General features: G+C 48.5%; 2 protein-coding genes across 5 annotated transcripts in view; one reads left to right on the plus strand and one right to left on the minus strand.

Moving 5' to 3' along the window:
* The window catches only part of LOC118698619 (integrator complex subunit 6-like), a 40,031-nt gene extending 38,181 nt beyond the window's left edge, over nt 1–1,850 (plus strand). For 2 of the 4 annotated variants that reach the window (XM_036402064.2, XM_036402065.2), the window contains 2 exons: nt 317–410; nt 838–1,850. In XM_036402064.2, the coding sequence (XP_036257957.1) occupies nt 317–410; nt 838–937 (194 nt within the window). In that variant the 3' untranslated portion in view covers nt 938–1,850. The remainder of the gene's footprint in view (nt 1–316; nt 411–837) is intronic. The other 2 variants (XR_004981922.2, XR_004981923.2) reach the window with 2 other exon arrangements.
* A 9,767-nt stretch (nt 1,851–11,617) lies between these two features.
* MMGT1 (membrane magnesium transporter 1) lies at nt 11,618–16,360 on the minus strand. The gene is made up of 4 exons (XM_036402386.1): nt 16,260–16,360; nt 15,615–15,667; nt 14,735–14,838; nt 11,618–13,760 (listed from the first exon to the last, which is right to left on the minus strand). The coding sequence occupies exons 1-4, from the start codon at nt 16,339–16,341 to the stop codon at nt 13,598–13,600; spliced, it is 402 nt and encodes a 133-aa protein (XP_036258279.1). The 5' UTR covers nt 16,342–16,360; the 3' UTR covers nt 11,618–13,597.
* Nucleotides 16,361–17,032: the final 672 nt, after the last annotated feature.

The following is a 17,032-nucleotide window of genomic DNA, read 5'->3' on the forward strand; positions in this document are numbered from 1 at the left end:
ATGGAAATGGGAGGCTTCTCTCTACCAGCCTGCATTTTCTGGGGATAAATGTTCCTACCTGCTGCTTTTTAAAGAGAACCTTAATCTTTGATGCCACATTTGAACTCCCAGATCATCAGCATTACTTTAAATTATTCTGTGACCTGTGTTCTGCTCTTAAAGCTAGTGCAGGTGTTTTTCTTGCCTTATGTGTTTTATCATACAGGGATACATGAAACTGAGCTTTGTTTTTCCTTTTTGCCTCTTCAGCTTTTCTGAAATTTTATCTGCAACATTCATTTTTAATACTTGGTTGAATTTTTGTCTCTTTTTTTAGATTATGAAAAAATATTTTCTCTTCTTGAGGAGGTGCAAGGACCTATGGAAATTCAGAAGTATTTCATTGAATTTGCTATCAAGGAAGCAGCAAGGTTTGTATAGATAGAAATGACTCAGAGTCATAAATTTAATATTAATTTAGATCATGGTAGTAAATAATAAACTTTATCAGTACTAGTATTCTGATTTTCTGTTTTGACATATTTAAACTATAATTGTTTTAGTGGTCAAACTACTACTGTTACATTTTTAAGTAATAAATGATGTTAAAGTTTAAATATGAATTAGGGAGATAACAGGTTGTTCTTGAAGACCAACTCAAAACACGAGTGGGTTGGGGAGGGGCAGATATAGTAAATTAAATTTTCTGGCCATTCTAATGCCAGCAATAAAGCAAGCTCTTCCCTACTGGAAACAGGGAGCCTCTAGGAATACGATTTGTCATGGCTGAACATTCTTGAGTTGTTCAACTGTCTTTTTCTAAGAAGAAACTTATATTGCTCTCCCTTTCTTTTGTAGGTTTAAAAAACGGGTCTTAATACAACACTTAGAGAGAATACTAGAGGAACTAGATTTCACCAGCCCACCCAACAGAGTTAATCATGTCAACAGCAGATAATAATGAACCAGCCGGACGAATGCGGACCAGGAACGAGTTTGCTGTGCCACAGAAGAGTGGAAGAGGACGAGGCTGCTGCCCTCACCATCTCGGCAGTCAAGTGATTTTACTGTCACAGTCTGAGAAGAAGCAGTGGAGCTTTAACTTTAAGAGCCTGATTCGGCAGAAGCTGGGCTATAACCTTAAGGATTTGCTATGAAAGGTGTGGCTTTTTCCTGTGGAGGGTGCTCTTTGCTCAACAGGCGGAAGAAAATAACCATTGCTGCCCCTCCTGCAGGTGATGAGAATTTACTCATTTGAACGCTGTCATTAGACATTTACGTGCTATAGGCAGCAGGTTGCACTAAAATGGGGCACTGTCAAATGCACACACTGTCTGCATCGTGGAGAGAGCCCGTGTGTTCCCAAAAAAACCCTCCCAGAAACACCTGCACTGGTAAAATTGCATGTTGCCACCACAGAGACAAGGGTCTTGTTCCCAAGAACTGCTAGCCATGCCTTTAAACTTGAGATTCAGTGTAGATTGAGAGTAAAGAAACTGCTATTGTGTTAATGAAAGCTAAAGACAGCCCTGTGACTGTTACCACCTGATGGTCACTAAACAATCTACCTCAGACTCTCTTCTGTTTTGTCTGCAGACATTATGAAAGTGCACCTGAGGCTTCCCAGGTCCCCGACTTCAGTTCTCTTTCATCCTGTGAGGAGGACGGAGATTCTTCAGGTGGCCTTGGCACACGCTGTGCTTTGGAAGCACTAAAAGGAAACGCTTTTAAAAACGTGTATTTTAATGTTCATACAAAAGAGATTATTTTGAACAGTATTGTTACCAGATCACTAATTTGATATTTTAACTGTATAAATTTTTTTGAACATATGTATATATAAAATAAACCATTTTATTAATTTTTAAGAAGTGCTAATCTGAGGAGTCTGTAGCGGGCAGCACTGAGTTCCTCCAGTTGTCTGTTACCAGCAGACTGAGGATATTTTTGTAAAACCAGCTGAACCTGGTCTTTCACATCCTCAAACTCAGCTTGTGGTGTTAGCTGCAGAATGTGTTTGTACCCTGGAGCAGCTGCCCAGGTGTCACTCAGCTTGGCCTCTGGGGTGCACATTCTTACTCAGTTTTGAGGGCCATAAGTTCCAGTTTACCAAACCCTTGGTTACCTGAGCTGGTATCCTCTCCTCTGTTCCTCTTAACTATTTTGTCCAAAGGCAATTCCATAGATGACAGAACATACAAAGAAGACTGAAGCCACCTGTATTTAATTTTTTTTTTTCTCCCTAAAGCAGTACAGTACCAGTAATGTGCCAGTACGAAGTGGCTCTTGGGACAAGTGTGTACTTTCAGTTGTTTGCTCATAACCTCCTCTGATCCTCTAACAGCTTTCTTTAAAAGACAGGTTAAAGTTGTGCTCGTGCTGACTTGTGCTCTTGGCCTAGTAGGGGAAATATCCCAGGGATTCCAGTGGACTGGCCAGGCAGGGAAACAGATTCTCATGGTGAGCCTGTACTTCTCTGTTCCTGCTGGTATTTTTAGTGCAAGCCAGCCTGTGAGACATCTTTTCCATCCGCTCTCAAGCAGTGGCCTTGGTTTCCTTGGAAGATGCAGTTTGACCATTGGAATGGCACCAGTGAAATCCAAGAAGGAAATTGAATTCAAGAAGGAAATGAAATACAGCAGCAGCAAATCTGTCACAGTGTATATGAAGGAAGTGACATAGGAGAAGGCATTACTAAAATTTGCCCTGATTCGTAGAAGTAACTTTTATTCATCTGTGCCGATGAATAAAATTGAATATTTATTTTAAAACCCCACAAATACCTTGAAATGATACAAAGGAGGATTTACTCCTTCAAATTTCATATAGCAGCTGTTTGTCACTGTGATGGACATCCCATGCCAAGTGTTGGACTCTTCTAAGGGATTTTATTTACAGAGGGTCAGATATACTGTGCATACCTTGTTGTAAAATGGCCTGGTTGAATGCATCAAGTTGCATGTAATGTGCTATTCTTGAAATAGTAGGTGATAAGAGGAGACAGATTTCTTCCATATAGTTAATGGCTGTTTTAGTTTTCATCACTGATTCCAGAGACACTCAGTTGATCATTGTGTGTCTGACCAGGGGCCATATTTTTCACTAGTGACCTTGGCAGTGTGTAAATCTGCTCTTTTGGTGGGATGGAGTTGGCTGCCAAATCAGCTGCAGAGAGCTGGTAACTTCCATGCACTCCTTTGGAATCTTGCACCTCAGAAGCTACAAAATAGTCAAGTACAAGCAGTGGGAATTTTCCCTGATCTCACCATTATTTTATCTGAATAGATTGAATTTGAGTTAGAATATTAGAGCAGCAGAAATCATACAGTGAACTGGACATGAGTCTCCATAAGAAGGAAGGAAGATGTCCTCAGGGGTTGTCAGTGCAGAGATGAAGAGAAAGGAGCAACAGCAGTTGATGAAGAGCACACACAGCCCTGAATTCCACATGGAAATGTATCATTTAGGAAGCAGCACAGCTGGTTTAAGAAGATTCTTAAAGGAGAGAATTCCTTGTGACCAGACCCCAGTGCTGGATGTGGGTGGGACATGCCTGGACAAACACAGTCCCAAGCTGTGCTGGCACTCCAGGGACAGCCAGGAGAGCCACGCTGGTGTCAGGCCTGGCCTTGCCTGGTACAGAGCACAGCCCAGCAGCAAGAGCTGTGTCACCAGGACTGTGACCTGGGTGACAGCTGAGCCTCTCACAGCAGGAGTGTCCCTCAGCAAGGGCTCAGGAGAGAGGATGGGTCCATTGATGCATCCTGGAATTGGAAGCCATTTGAGCTTTGCTCAAAGTTACATGTTTGAGCCCTTGTTTATGTAAGGTTGAAATAATGTGGCACAGTTGAATGTTGGGAAGTAGGGAAGGAATGTGGCTCTGAGTTTCCTGTAAGGAGCACTGTTTAACAATCTGAATTAACAAATTTAGCATTTGCCTTCCTTGGGTTGGAAGGGTTGTGAGGTACTTTGGAGCCTGGATACCTGTGCGAGTTCTGCTGCATCCATTTTCTGACCCTCTCTTAACTAGGCCTCCTCAGTGTGTGTTACCTTTATTTTTTCCCTTGTAGACATCAAGGGTTTTTCCTCCTAAGCCATGCAGTTCCCAGGCTGGTCACTGTGGCAGGTGTCTGTTGGATGCTGCTGTTCCCACTTTGGGGGTGCAGTGTATTTATTTTATTTATGTGTATTCTTGCCCAGGTTTAACCAGCATTAGAGAGTGATTGTCATCTTCCAAAATAGCAGCTGCAGAGGCTGTTACTGTGCTGTGCTTGACTGTGCTGTGGTCAAGCAACTTTATGTCTCCTTTTGCAGGAAACTGGAAAAAAAAAACCCTCAAACCTATTTTTTTGGTTTTTCTTCCATCTGGTAATTTTCTCCTGGTTCTTCCTCTAAACTGCCTGGCTGAAATGGCAGCAGCATAGGCTGTTGAGTTTCATTTCTTTTGGCCTGTTCTTTAGTATCTACTAAAAACTTCTGATGGAAAAATACAAGAAATGCATTACCTAACAGGAACAAACGGTTGAAAAAAACTGTAAAGCTCAATTACAGTTTCATACCAGCAACATGGCAACATCACACCTTTAGCAAATGGACTTGAGAGTGCTTGTCTTGAGAATGTGCAGCCTAGTTAAGCAGAAAACAAGGCCAAAGACACTTCAGATCTGGCAGACAGGAGGTTTGGCAGAGATCTGAAGGAAGGATGTTAGTCACTGGAATTAAAAGGAGCTGCTGCTTGCAGGTCTGCAAAAACAAGTTGGAGTCTATCCTAAGTGGAAAAGGAAGAAACTGGAGAAGAAGAATGCCTTGGGATTTAGCAAAAATCTTCTGGCCTGCAGGAATTGTTAAGCTGTATTCTAAATCTGAATCTTGAGATCATTTCAAGGAGGATGGACTAAACAAAAAATGTTGAACTTCCCTGAAATTATCCATTCAGTTGAGCTGCAGCCTGGCTTGTTGTTTCATCACTGAAAGAGTGGCTTGGTTTTGGCATTGGTGTTTTTCTTGTCTCAGTCTGTGATGTGGTGGTGTTTCTTGGTAGTGGCTAAAGCAGCGTGGCAGGAGAGCCCTGTGGTTGTCCATGGAGCTGGAAATGCAGACAGGGGCTGTGGGAAGAGTTGGTGGAAAAGGCAGGTGCTGCTTGTGTGCTGTGGGAGGTGGTTCAGCTTCACCTCTTCCATGTCAGAACCTTCATTTTAAAAGTGCACAAGATGCTTTTCAGGCCTGGGAGCACAGATCTGATGCCTTGAGCAGCTGATTACTCAGGGTTCAGAGGATGGATGTCCCAAGGAAGGAGTTAAATTGTTGTACAGACTTGTACAGCCTTGTGGTAAATGCTGGAAGATGTTTCCATAGGCAGTGGAAGAACTGAGCTGCACATGCCTTCACCCACACAGCTTTGCCAGGAGTGGGGACTGCTGGTACCATGTAAGGAAAATTGCTCTTCACCAGGAGCTGGGAAGTGCTCAAAGCAGCTGCATATTTCTTCAGATTTTGAGCTCGGGATGAAGCTCTCAAACAATTCATATTGAAGTCCAGAAGAATAGTTTGGCCTGGGAAAGGTGGTGGAATGGAAACCTCAGATGAGATTTTTGCTTGAGATGCGATGTTTTTGAGAGCTTGGGGAAGTTTTATCTTTACATCTGCAGTGGGAATTTGATGGCTGTTTCCTAGTCCTGGACCGTCTCCAGCTGCAGTGGAAGTAGCTGGATCCTTGGCACTTGGATGTGCTTGCTGTCATCTCCATCACTGTCACTCCTCTAATGCAAACAGTCTTGCATAATGTCCCTTCAAATATTGGACACCTTTGGCAATTTGCTGAATCCCAGTGCTCCACTTGCCACTGCTGAGCAGCTGGTAGGAGGAACAGAGCTTTTGGGAATGATCCCCGTGGTGTGTGCTCATTTACAAAGTACTTAGAGCCGAGCCCTGCAGGATGCTGAGCAGGAGGAGAGGGTTATAAAGCATTTTGGTAGTTGTCAGGGCAAAGCTCTTTTTGCATGGTCAGCCTGTTTCTTGTCATTTACTCCAGAGCAGGTGTATATTTTAATGTTAAATTGTATTTGTAAATATTTAATATGTAGAATATATCAGAGGTTCTTTCTTTTGTAAAGGATGAAGTTGGGAGACCTCCCCCCTTGCTTCATCTTGCAGCTGTTACCCATGTGCTTGTGCAGAGGTGGCCCTTGCAGAGAAGGATGCTTGGCTGTGCTCAGGTTTTCCACAGGGAGGGACTGCTCTGGAACCATCCCAGGTCCTGGATCAGTGGCAATAGGCAGGCAAATGGAGCTGATTTTTGCTGGGTTTGTGGGAATGCACTTGCTGTTCCTTGAGGTGGTGGTAGGAGTGTGAGCAGTTCCTGTCTGGGCACAGCTTTTGAGAGCTGAGGAGGCTGTCGGGGTACTGGGGGTTTGAGCAGCCACAGGTCTGGTCAGGGCACGCTGCTGTAGTGGCTGCCTGATCCCTTGGCACTGGGTGTCTCAGGGATCAAGGGTGCTTTCCTAAGTAGGACAGAAATAAAAATGAGCCCTGTTCCCCAAGACTAGAAAGTGATTAAAAAAAAAGGCATTTTGCTGATTGCAGATGATTATAATGCAGCTGTTCGACAGTGACATCCCAGCCATGGAAAAATAACATTGATTCTTTGAGCTGTTTTCCAGTCTGCACAGCATATTAAAACCCTTCATGCACAGCTGGCACATTTAACTTTGATTATGTTGTTGAAGTGACTGATCTGAGAGCAGCCTGGATCCCAGTTGCTTGCAGAATTTGAAAATAAGATTGTTCCAATTCATCTGCAGTTGGTTATTTTGGAAGAGAGACAAGCTATCTTGAGCACTTTTAGGGCTGCTAATTAAAGTCTTGTGGCTCTCCTCTGAGAGTGCCTTTAAAGATGGATGGAGGGACTTACCCAAGGTCATATTAGTGTGTCACTAACAAAGATAATTATAAAATCTGTGCCCTAATTTGGTCTTGCACACTTGAATTATTTCCCTGGTGTGGACAATCCCACCACAAACCAGCACACTGGCTGCTGGGCTCTTGTACGTGTCAGTGGGCTCCTTTTTCCCTGTGCTCTCCCACCTGCCAGCTGGGTCTGGCATGGGAGCAGTGTGAGGTGGAGGCAGGACAGGCTCCCTGCTGCTTCCACACTGAGGTGGCTGCAGTGGGTGCCTTTTGGCTGGAAGTGTGCTTCTGGAGCTGGAAAAAAGCAGGAGCTTGGAAAGGAAGGTAGGAGGACTGCAGAGAAGCTGCCCAAGCCTTTTGGCACTTGTGGTGGTGCTGCCTCTTTGTTAGAATTTGGCTTCTGACCTGAGCTGCTCCAGCACCTTTCCTTTCCCAGCTCGGTGGAAGCACATTTTGAAATTCCGCTGGCATCCCTGGGCTCAAGGCTCCTCCCTCTGCACACACAGAACTTAGAAGCTGCTCTCCAAAATGATCATTAGTGGAAAAGGAGGCGGTGGGGGACTCGGGAGCTCTGGAAGAGGCTGTTTTAAGTGTATCCCATCCATCCACCCCTCCCGCAGGAGTTGTGTCAGAGAACAGGAATGCCAGGAGCTGGATGTGGGCAGGGCGTGCTGGGGCTCGGTGAGCTGGGAGGGCTCTCACCGAGCTGCTGCTGCTGCTGCGGCAGCGCCTGCGGCTTCCAGCAGGTGAAACGGGGTCACAGCGACTCCTGGGAACGGGCTGTGAATTCCCGCAGGAAAGGCAGCTCCCGGTGAGTCACGGCCCCGGCTGCGATGGGAAATGGTTGCTGGATAATAGGTTGAGCCATGGTGGTGGCTTTTCTTCACACATCAGGACCCTGAGGAGGCTCTGACCTCGTGGGGCAGCTGAAAGTTGTTTTTTTTTGTCTGGGTTCCAGGTGGTCAAAGGTGAATTCTTGCAAATGTAGATACAACAGGCCCTCCTTCCCAGGGTATGCCTTGCACCCCTGGCCCTGGTGTACCCACTGTTGTAGGGAGAAGGGGTTGTGAAGGTAAGGAGATGAAAGGGACAGCTCTTGCTATGATAGGAAAGCAGAAAGAGGTTGAAAACCTGTCCCTGTTATGTTCAGGCACGAGGTGGGAGCTCTGAGGGACTGAGCAGTGGTGAGTTTGGGAGGTCAGTGCTGTGCTCAGCGTGAGGCTGGTGTGGTGCCCTGCGAGGGGGCTTCTGCTGATGGAGTGCTCTGCTCTGTCTGGAGCTCATCTGTCCTCACTCACTTCTTATTTCACTGCTCCTGTTTTGACTTGCACTTCATCTCTGTGGAGCATCCCATTGCTCTGCTCCTCAGTGTGCTGGGGTTGAGCTTCAGGTCTGCCCCTTTCAAGCTCTGCAGCTGCTGCCTGAGCACAAGAAGCAAATGCAGAGAAGAAAGTGCCTTGAGACTCCCCTGCCCAGTGCTGCCATGCTGGGAGACAGCTCAGGCTGTTCCCATGGTTGTTTGTCCTCCCTGCCAGCCCAAGGCAGCAGTATGGCCATAGCTGTGCTTGGCCACCAGCAGAGCAGGGTTTTAAACCAGCCCTGGTGCATTCTGTGGGATATGTGGGATATGTAGGATATGTGGGTCCCTCCCATGGGAGATGAACATGGGGCTCACTCTGCTGTGGATTTCCCTTTGTGTTCTGAAGCTGCTGTATTTAAACAGGTATGGAAGGAGCAGCTTGGCTCCAGCTTCAGAGTGGTGATGGTGACTTTGAAATGGTGCCACTATCTCTAAGGTACCTCAGCAGGGATCTGTGTGTGACAGGAGGCTGTAGAGCAGCATGGTGGCCTTGGGCAAGGAGGGGGCATTATCTGACCCCTTCTCTCCCCTCCATGTGCTTTGCATTGTGCTGGGGAAGTGGTGCCTCACTGGGGGCTCACCCAGGCCTTGGAGGCTTCAGTCCAGGGAGTGACAGCCTGGAGTGGATGTGGGGAACAGGAGTGGAGTCCCTCTCTGGACTGCCTGCCAAACTGACCTCTCCAAAACTGCTTTGGGCTGCGTCCTGTTTTGTGCACTTCTGCATCTGGGATGGGGAATCAATCACTGCTTCAGCCTTTGCTGTGCACAGGGGATGCTCCTCCTGCATCCTGCACTGGAGCAGAGACCTCCTGGGGCAGGGACAAGGGATTCTGGAGCAGCCTGTGGCTCTGGGGACATCAGCACTGGCCTTTTGTGGCTGGTACTGAACTGCTCTAAAATACATAGCAGAAATACTGTGGGGGGAGGAAGGGAATATTTTTTTCCCTTCTATTATTTTTTTTTTTCTGAAATGCAAAGTGAAGTGCCCCTGCAGCATGGTCTGCCTCAGGCAGATCCTGGGGAAACTGGTTCAGCCAGCACCAGTCTGGGCAGAGAGGGCACTGCCAGTGCTGGGTGCTCTGCCTGGCAGCACTGGGGTATGAACTGGGAATAAACATCCACATCTCTCTGTCTGGGGGGCTGTGGGTTCCCCAGGACCACTGGCATAGGGTGAGCCATTGATAATCCAAATGTCACCTTTTATTTCTTTTTTTTCCATCTCCCTTCCTATTAGAATGGCCTGGGAAGCTGTGACACCACACAGCCTGGGTCCCTGCCAAGGAGCCCTGGGGCTTGTGTTCCTGCTCACACTGCCAGACTCCCGGCTGCCTCACTGCTCTGTGAACTCCCATTTGCCTTTCTTGGCTGGAAAAAGGATTAAGTTAGCAGGACAGGAAAATTAATTCGCTGCCATTTTAAGGACGTAGCTTTCGTCGCAGTCTGAAGTATTTGGAAATGGCATTGTGTCACTGAGAGCAAGCTGGGGTTGATGAAAAGGCTTTTACCTGCTGGAATATCAGATTTATTTCTGCCAGGGTTCTGCCCCTGGTGATTATGGCTTCAAGGTGAACCTCAAGGCCAAATCCAAGGAGTGTTTTGCCTTTGCTGTTAGTTCTGGCTGTGGAAAGCTGGTACCAAAGTCTTTTCTGCTTGTTTAACATTCAAAATAGCCTTGCTTTGCCCTTCCCCTCTGCAGGCAGCCTGCCAGTCTGGCACAGCATGGCTGGGACAGCAGGGAACTGTAGAGCTGCAGCTTCCCTGCCTGGCTGGGGGCTTCCCACTGGGAGCCTGGGGGCAGCACTGTGTCCCTGGATGCTCTGGGGTGAGCCACAGCCTTCCCAAATTGTCTGGTGGAAATCTGCTGCTGTTGGTGCAGGTGGCAAAAGGGAGCAGAAATGGTGCCACTCTTGGTGGGTGGCTGTATCCAGCTGGAGGATGTCCCCACAGTAATGTCCTTGCTGAAGGTGTCAGAGGTGGAGAAGGGCAGATCTGCTGCAGTGTGGTGAAGTGTGAGAGAACCTGAATCGTGGGAAGCGAGTCATAAGGAAGCCAAAAATCATTTTAGGGTTAGAAAATAATAGTCATTCCCTGCTTTCTTCAGCAAGGGGGACTGTGGGTGCTCCAGAGCACCGGGAAGGGGCCATGAGCTGCCAGCTTACCCAAGAAAGCTCTGGGACACACAGAGGGGACACATCAGGTGTGTGACCGGGAGGGATTTCCACACGTGGTGCTGCATTTCAGCCCTCACTGACCTCTAGAATAAGTGCTTCTGCCAGCTGCACTCCCATTCCAGCCTCGCATGGAGTGTGGGCTGCACGAGTGACCAATCTCCAAAACAAACTGTGGTCCCCATGCCCCCACCTGCAAGGGTATAAATGACTCCTGCCCTCCTTAGCAGTTCCCCACTGAGTTCTCACTGCAATAGTTCAAAAACCCAGCAAAATTAAAGCAGATTAAAGCTGCTACTTCAGCAATGAATTGAAATTACCAGCACATATTTTTTATTTTACTATTTAATGTAGTAGAAATATCAGGGCTTGTAGCCAAAGCAATTCAAGATGTGACGGCTGTAAATGTGCATTGGGCGAGGCTGGAAACTCTCCAGTCTAATTCAAGAAACTCTTGGCTCGACTCTTGCTTTGCTTTTGAAGAAGAGAAGCTCATCTGTGAAGAAGCCCATGCTGCAAGGTAAGCTCAAGATGGCTTTGGGAGCTAGTGAAGGTGCCCCTTCCCCAGTTTTATTGGTGTTTTCCCCTTGTGTGCTGTGCTGGATGCAGAACTGCAGCAGCACAGAAAGCAGATGAGGGGTGAGTCTGGTGCAATCCTGATGGATGTTGTAGTTGGGCAAACTCCTCCAGTGCTTTGCTAACTTTTCAACCTCCCCCAGTGGAAAAGCAGAGCAAGGAGTGAAAAGTGATCTTGCTCAAGTCCAGGATTTTAACTATCACCAGCCCTGGGAGCAGCCTCAGTGTTTCCCCCAGTGACTGTTGCAACACCAGACCTTGCAGGAGCCTGTCCCTGTGGGCTGGCAGGGTAGATTAGCACATGGTAGAAAAGCCTTTACTGTGGTTAAACTGAAGACAGAAAATATGTCAGCTCTGCCAGAGAGGATGACGAGGAGCCTCAAAGGCAAGCAGATCCCCAGGCTGGTAATATTTCCCTCCTCAGTGTTTTACTCAGCTACTTGCAGCTATTTTGATCCCCCCCTTCTGATCTTATCTCCCAATAATGAACACCAGGCCAGACAGCACTCTCACACAGAGCTGCCATAATTAAGGCAATCACTTCATGTCAGTGCTGGGCAGTCACTTTTAAATAGTCATTCACCAGGGATTTGCTGCTGCAGGATGGTCAGAAATAATAAACAAACACTTTAAGGATATCAATTTTTATTTGACATTGTGAGATCAATAAGAAAAAATAATTTGTACAGCTTTGTGATAGAACTGCTGCTGCTGCAGAGTGAGGCCACTCCTCACCAGAAGGGCCCTGAGGCAGGCCCCAGGGTGCTCCCAGCAGGACCTGCTCTGAGCAGCAGGTGATGTTCTCCACCTCCCTGTCCCAGCAGCACCTCACACCTCAGGCAGGTCCTGTAGCCTTCCAGCAGCACAAACGAGGCTTCTCAGATGTTTCATGTGAGCAGCTCTGCTCTAAGGCCCTCTGCAAAGGGCTCAGTGCAACCACGGCTGCAGAACACATCTGTGACAGTGCTTACTGAGCTCCTGCCCTGCTTCTCCCTCCCTCTGCTAATTCTGCCTCTCCTCTGCCCCACGAGGTCACCTGGCCCATGTTCAGCCTCCCCTCAGTGCCAGCCCTGCCCCCAAGGGAACAGCTCTGTCCCCAACGGAGGGATGACCCAATACTATTTCCGAGGCCTTTGGTGTTGACACCAGCAAGAGGGGAACCAGGACACTTTAGGAACTCATCCTGCAGCTCAGATGCTTTCAGCTGGCAGAGTAACCCTTTCTAATCAAACCCAGATGCTTTAGAGTGATTGTAGAGCAGCAGCCGTGGATATTGCTCGAGCACTGGGGCACCCACTCCATAGGATGGGCAGAGCTAGAAAAAGGGACTTGGGTTTACACAGTATTTTTGCCAAGCTTTTTGCCTTTGACAGTTTTTAACAGTTTAAAAAAATACCAAACACAACTCAACAGATGCCAGGACAAAAGGCTGAGTTTCCACTGTGTCAGTGAAACATCCTCCAACCAGGCCAAATTCTTGCTGGCCCCACCAGTATCTCAACCTACCCTCCCTCTGCTGCATCAGGGAGGTGAAAAGCCAGACCAAGAGAGATTTTAGCATTGATTCAGCCCCTGAGGGGGGATAAGAATTTAGACATAAGTAAGAGTTAAGGACAGTATGATCAGTTCTAATACATGAAATCAAGACAGTAATATTAAATCAACGAGGGGCTCAGCTGGAAAAATCAAGGTGGAAGGCGCTGTTGGCAGAAAAGGGGTGGCTGTCCTGGATTAGTGCCAGCAAACAGAGCAAGCTGCTGGATCACTCACAGAAGGGACAGCTCTTACTGATACTTAAATATGAAGATGACTTGGAGGTTGTACCTGGTGCCAATGCCATGTTCAGCACATACACAACGTTCAGCATTCCCCAGTTCACAGCTGGAGAACGTGGAGTGTGGCAGATGAGCTGAGCTGCCTCCCCACACCAGCACCCATCACAGCCACAGCCCAGGCAGCCTGGGGCAACCTGGGGCAACTCACATGAAACAAAGGAGGGCAACGAGGAAATAATATGGTAGTGAAAAACCAGGAAAAAAAGAATAACCCTTCATACAACTGTTTTTCAGCATTGTAAAAAAAGTAAAAAGGAAAGCAATCTCTTTGAGTTCCCCTGCCACACCGTGCTGGTGTCCCACAGGCATTCTAGGATCAGGTGCTGCCCCTTTTCCTGCTGTTCAGTGATGCAGTGCACACAGCATTTCTGAGGGGATCCATAGACTGTAGTGCAAGCAAACTGAGAAAATAAATACACTCAAACATTCCCTCCTGTCAAAGAGCATTAATTGCAGGAAAAACTAGCTTGCTTTTTGTTTTAACTGAAGTTAAGTTAGCTGCAACTCGTTTTAATATCTGAAACTTTGAAGATGTGTTTCACAGCATAACTGTAGAATTTACACTGCATTGCCAATCCACAATTCAGTCATTCTCATTAACAGTGTACAAAGAAGGTCATTAGTTTATATATATATATTTATATATATATATATTTTATAAAGTCTGGAAGATCAATATAAATACTGCTCCAGAAATTAAAAAAAGTGTTTACATCCCCGACTTGAATATTACATCTCAGTGTCCTGGGTTATTGGTATCATCTGTAAAAGTCTTAGCGGCGCAGAGGTTCAAGTTTTCGAAATTTCAGTGCCGAGCTGGATGACAAAGCATCTTGGTTTGAAGAAGAATTCACTGTGTCTGGGGACTGGAACAACACTCTACCACGATGATTAAATACATAAAAAGATGGATGGTTCCTTAATGTGTCAAAAGTCCTTCAAAATAAATGCAAAAAGCCAAGGTTAACACTCTCTCAGAGCAGGGAGTTAAGAACAGACAGTCTGGGGCCTACTGACTTAAGACACAAAAATACAAGTTTTCAATCCAAACACTTGCTTTTAAGTTTCCTAAACTAAATCAATTAGGAAATACACAGTTGTGAAAAGACCACAAGATGTCCACGTGACAAACTTCTCCTTCCTCTCTGGAGCCCGGGGGCAGCCTGTGGGTGCTGCTGCAGACACACCACGTGCCAGCCTTGGTTCAGCTGTCACTTGTGTCACCACCCTGATGATGCTCAGCTTTCCATCCCCCTGGGAGCCTCATGCTAAAAGCTTTAGGTGAACACTCTGAAATACAATTATGTCAACTTTCTCACTTCCCACACTCCACTGTGGTTTTGGAAATGGCCTGAGAGGCAATGTCTGCACATCCAATTTCCTGTCAGAATCACAGAATATTCTGAGTTGGAAGGGACCCACGAGGATCATTGAGTCCAACTCTGAAGTGAACAGCTCATAAAGCAGCTGGACCTACGACCTTGGCATGCTCTAACCAACTATCCTTTTCAAAATCTTGGCCCAAAATCCCTTATTTTCTTAAAGTCTTTCAGATGTCCTGCCTAGAATATACTGTGTGAGACTCCAGTGACTCAGACTTGCAGTCTGAGACCATCTCATGACAGCAGGTGGTGATTCCTGAGCTCTACTTCCCACCTGCACATTTCATTCCTCTACCAAGTCTGCACAGCAGGATTTCAGATGAGGAAAAGCAAGCAGTTTATTGTGATTTCTGCCTGTTATCTAACTCTCCCTAAAACTCAAGACACTGTTGGCTTTTGCAAGTGTGGCTGTTCCCCTGGGGTCACTGCCTACAGCATGCCTTGAAGGGCTGAGCTAAAGATGAGTGATTTCAGTTTGTACAGAGAAGCAGAAATACCAGTTGTACAAAAAGAAGAAATAAAACATACTTATTTTTGAGTTCTGAAGTGGCATCCATGTCTTTAAACTCCCCTGCAATATGTGCTATCCCATAGCAGGTGACTGCAAAGGCCAGCAGAGTCTGCAGGACTATCTGCAACAGAGGGAGCACAGTGCAACACACACATCACCAGCTATTCTGCACATTTACCAAACAACCTCAGCTTTCACACAGGATCTCTGCTGCTTTTCATCCAGTGACAGCAAACAGAGGTGAGCAATCCAGCAGTGGGGAAACTGAGGCACAGAAGAATTAAAATTCCCTCCTATTTGCACAGCAGAGCTCCAGCTGCCCCAGCAGGGGTCTGGGTTGCACCAACTGAATCAACTCACATGGCTCCTCAGCAAGAGCCTGTGTTCTGTGCTCTCCAGGACCCAAATTCCTGCCAGGAACACGTGCCTGGCTCTCCTGGGCTCCTGATCTCCCTGCCCTTCTGATTAAGCAGAGAGGGAACAGATAAGTGAAGTGGAAATTTGAAAAGCAAGCAAATGAAGTAAATAAGAGCCCCCTTCCTGAAGCAGGCTGTGCTGGGATCAAACAGCCACACTGGATAAACACGTGTCAGCCACCCAGAGCCAGAGGATGCAGGATGTTTATGCTGCAAAGGAGGTGATGGATGCAAAAGCTCTCTGAGTTACATCCAGGGAATCCTGGACACTCCAGGGTGTTTAAAAGAGAGGGAGCTCTGTATCTGGGGTTTGGTTTCACTGACAACTACAACACACACAAGAAGTTGGGATGAAAGTTGTGGTTCTTTCTGACAGCGGGAGCTCCACTGAAAGTGCAGCTTAAAAACTACTTTATGCTTGCCTAGCATTAAAACGAAGCAATTGAGAGACTTTTGCCTTTCACACATGGCAAAAACTTACATCTATGGGCAACGTTTCATCTTCCTTTTCTGTCAACCTCATGTAAGAACGATCTACAAAACAGAAACACAGGCACGCATCAAACACTCTGTGCACGCAAATAAACAGTCCGGCCACACGAACCCCCAGAGAAACGGCTGCAGAGCCACGGGGCAGCCTGACCCTGCCCGGGCCGCCCCCGGTGCCGCTGCTCCGGAGCGCGGCTGATCCCCCCGCAGGCAGCCGGGAGGGAGCGGGCGGTGCGGGCGGGGGGCAGCGGGACGGCAGAGGCCAGGCTGAAGCCGCGACCCGGCCGGGGCAGCTCCCCCTTCCCACCCTTCGTTTTTCCCTCCCTTCCCGGCTGCCGCGGGGCGAGGCCCGCGCTCCCCCGGGGGCCCCGCTCTCCCCGCAGCCTGGTCCGGGCCGAACCCCGCGCTCTTCCCGGGGGCTCCGCTCTCCCCGCAGCCCGCACGGAGCGAGCCCCGCGCTCCCCGCGGAGCTCCGCTCTCCCCGCAGCCCGGCCCCAAGGGCAGGGCCGCCCCCGCCGGCGGGCTCGCGCCTCAGGACGATGATGATGCCGGCCCGGCCCGGCCCCCGCCCCGGGAGCTCCCCGTGGGCCGCGCGGGGGTGCCGCTGCCCCGGGGCGCTCCCCCGGCGGTGACTCACGCTGCGCCGCCGAGAAGGCCGCGTGTGCCAGGGCGAACAGGCCGAGCCCCACCAGCCCCTTCCACACCGACCCCGCCGCCATCGCCACCCGCCGCCGCCAGGGCGCCCCGGCGCGCGATGATGGCGTCACCGGGAGGGCGGGGCCAGACCGCGCCCGAAGTGTGCGGGCGGGCAGGAGGGGCGCGGCTTCGGCGGCAGGGGGCGGGGTCAGGCCGTCGCTTTTCCACGTGGGGCCATTGATAAAATGCCGGGGGGGCGTGGGGGGGCACGGGTGTCAGGGTTGGTCCCCGGATCCCTTCCAGCCGAAAACAGAGCGTAGGGCCAGTGGTACCCGAGTTAATTCCCACTTTCCACATGTTTAACCTCAAAGCTTGAGAAACCGGTGCAAGCAAAAACGGTGCGAAGGGATGCACACAACACGTGCAGGTAGGACAGCCCTCGCCGAGCCAGGCTTGGGGCAAAGCAAGGAAACACCAGGGTCACAGCCAAGCATCCTGGGTCTTCTGTACCCTCAAGGCACAAAGGTAATTCTTCGAGAACGTTTCCTACAAGTCACCTTTAAGTTGATCACTGGCATTTATTACAACCCTTGACCCACGGGCTCCACGCATCACTCCACTATTCTTGGTAAAAAAGTGGAAAGTTTACCCTGACCGCCCCCTTCGGGACTGACGGCGGCTCTTGGCACCAAATACACGCCTGGGAACGGTGTGAAGGCATGGAAGGGACACCTCGTGTCCCCATGAGCCGGGGTGTGTCCTGCAGGGCATCCC

Source organism: Molothrus ater, chromosome 14 (assembly GCF_012460135.2).
Source record: "Molothrus ater isolate BHLD 08-10-18 breed brown headed cowbird chromosome 14, BPBGC_Mater_1.1, whole genome shotgun sequence".
Taxonomy (NCBI): Eukaryota; Metazoa; Chordata; class Aves; order Passeriformes; family Icteridae; genus Molothrus; species Molothrus ater.

Excerpts from the sequence above, each read along its gene's own strand:
- MMGT1 (XM_036402386.1), bottom strand. The coding sequence starts at position 16,341 with ATGGCGGCGGGGTCGGTGTGGAAGGGGCTGGTGGGGCTCGGCCTGTTC. Across the intron at positions 15,668-16,259 it reads GGCCTTCTCGGCGGCGCAGC|ATCGTTCTTACATGAGGTTG; the intron begins GTGAGTCACCGC and ends TCTGTTTTGTAG. Across the intron at positions 14,839-15,614 it reads ATGAAACGTTGCCCATAGAT|ATAGTCCTGCAGACTCTGCT; the intron begins GTAAGTTTTTGC and ends CCTCTGTTGCAG.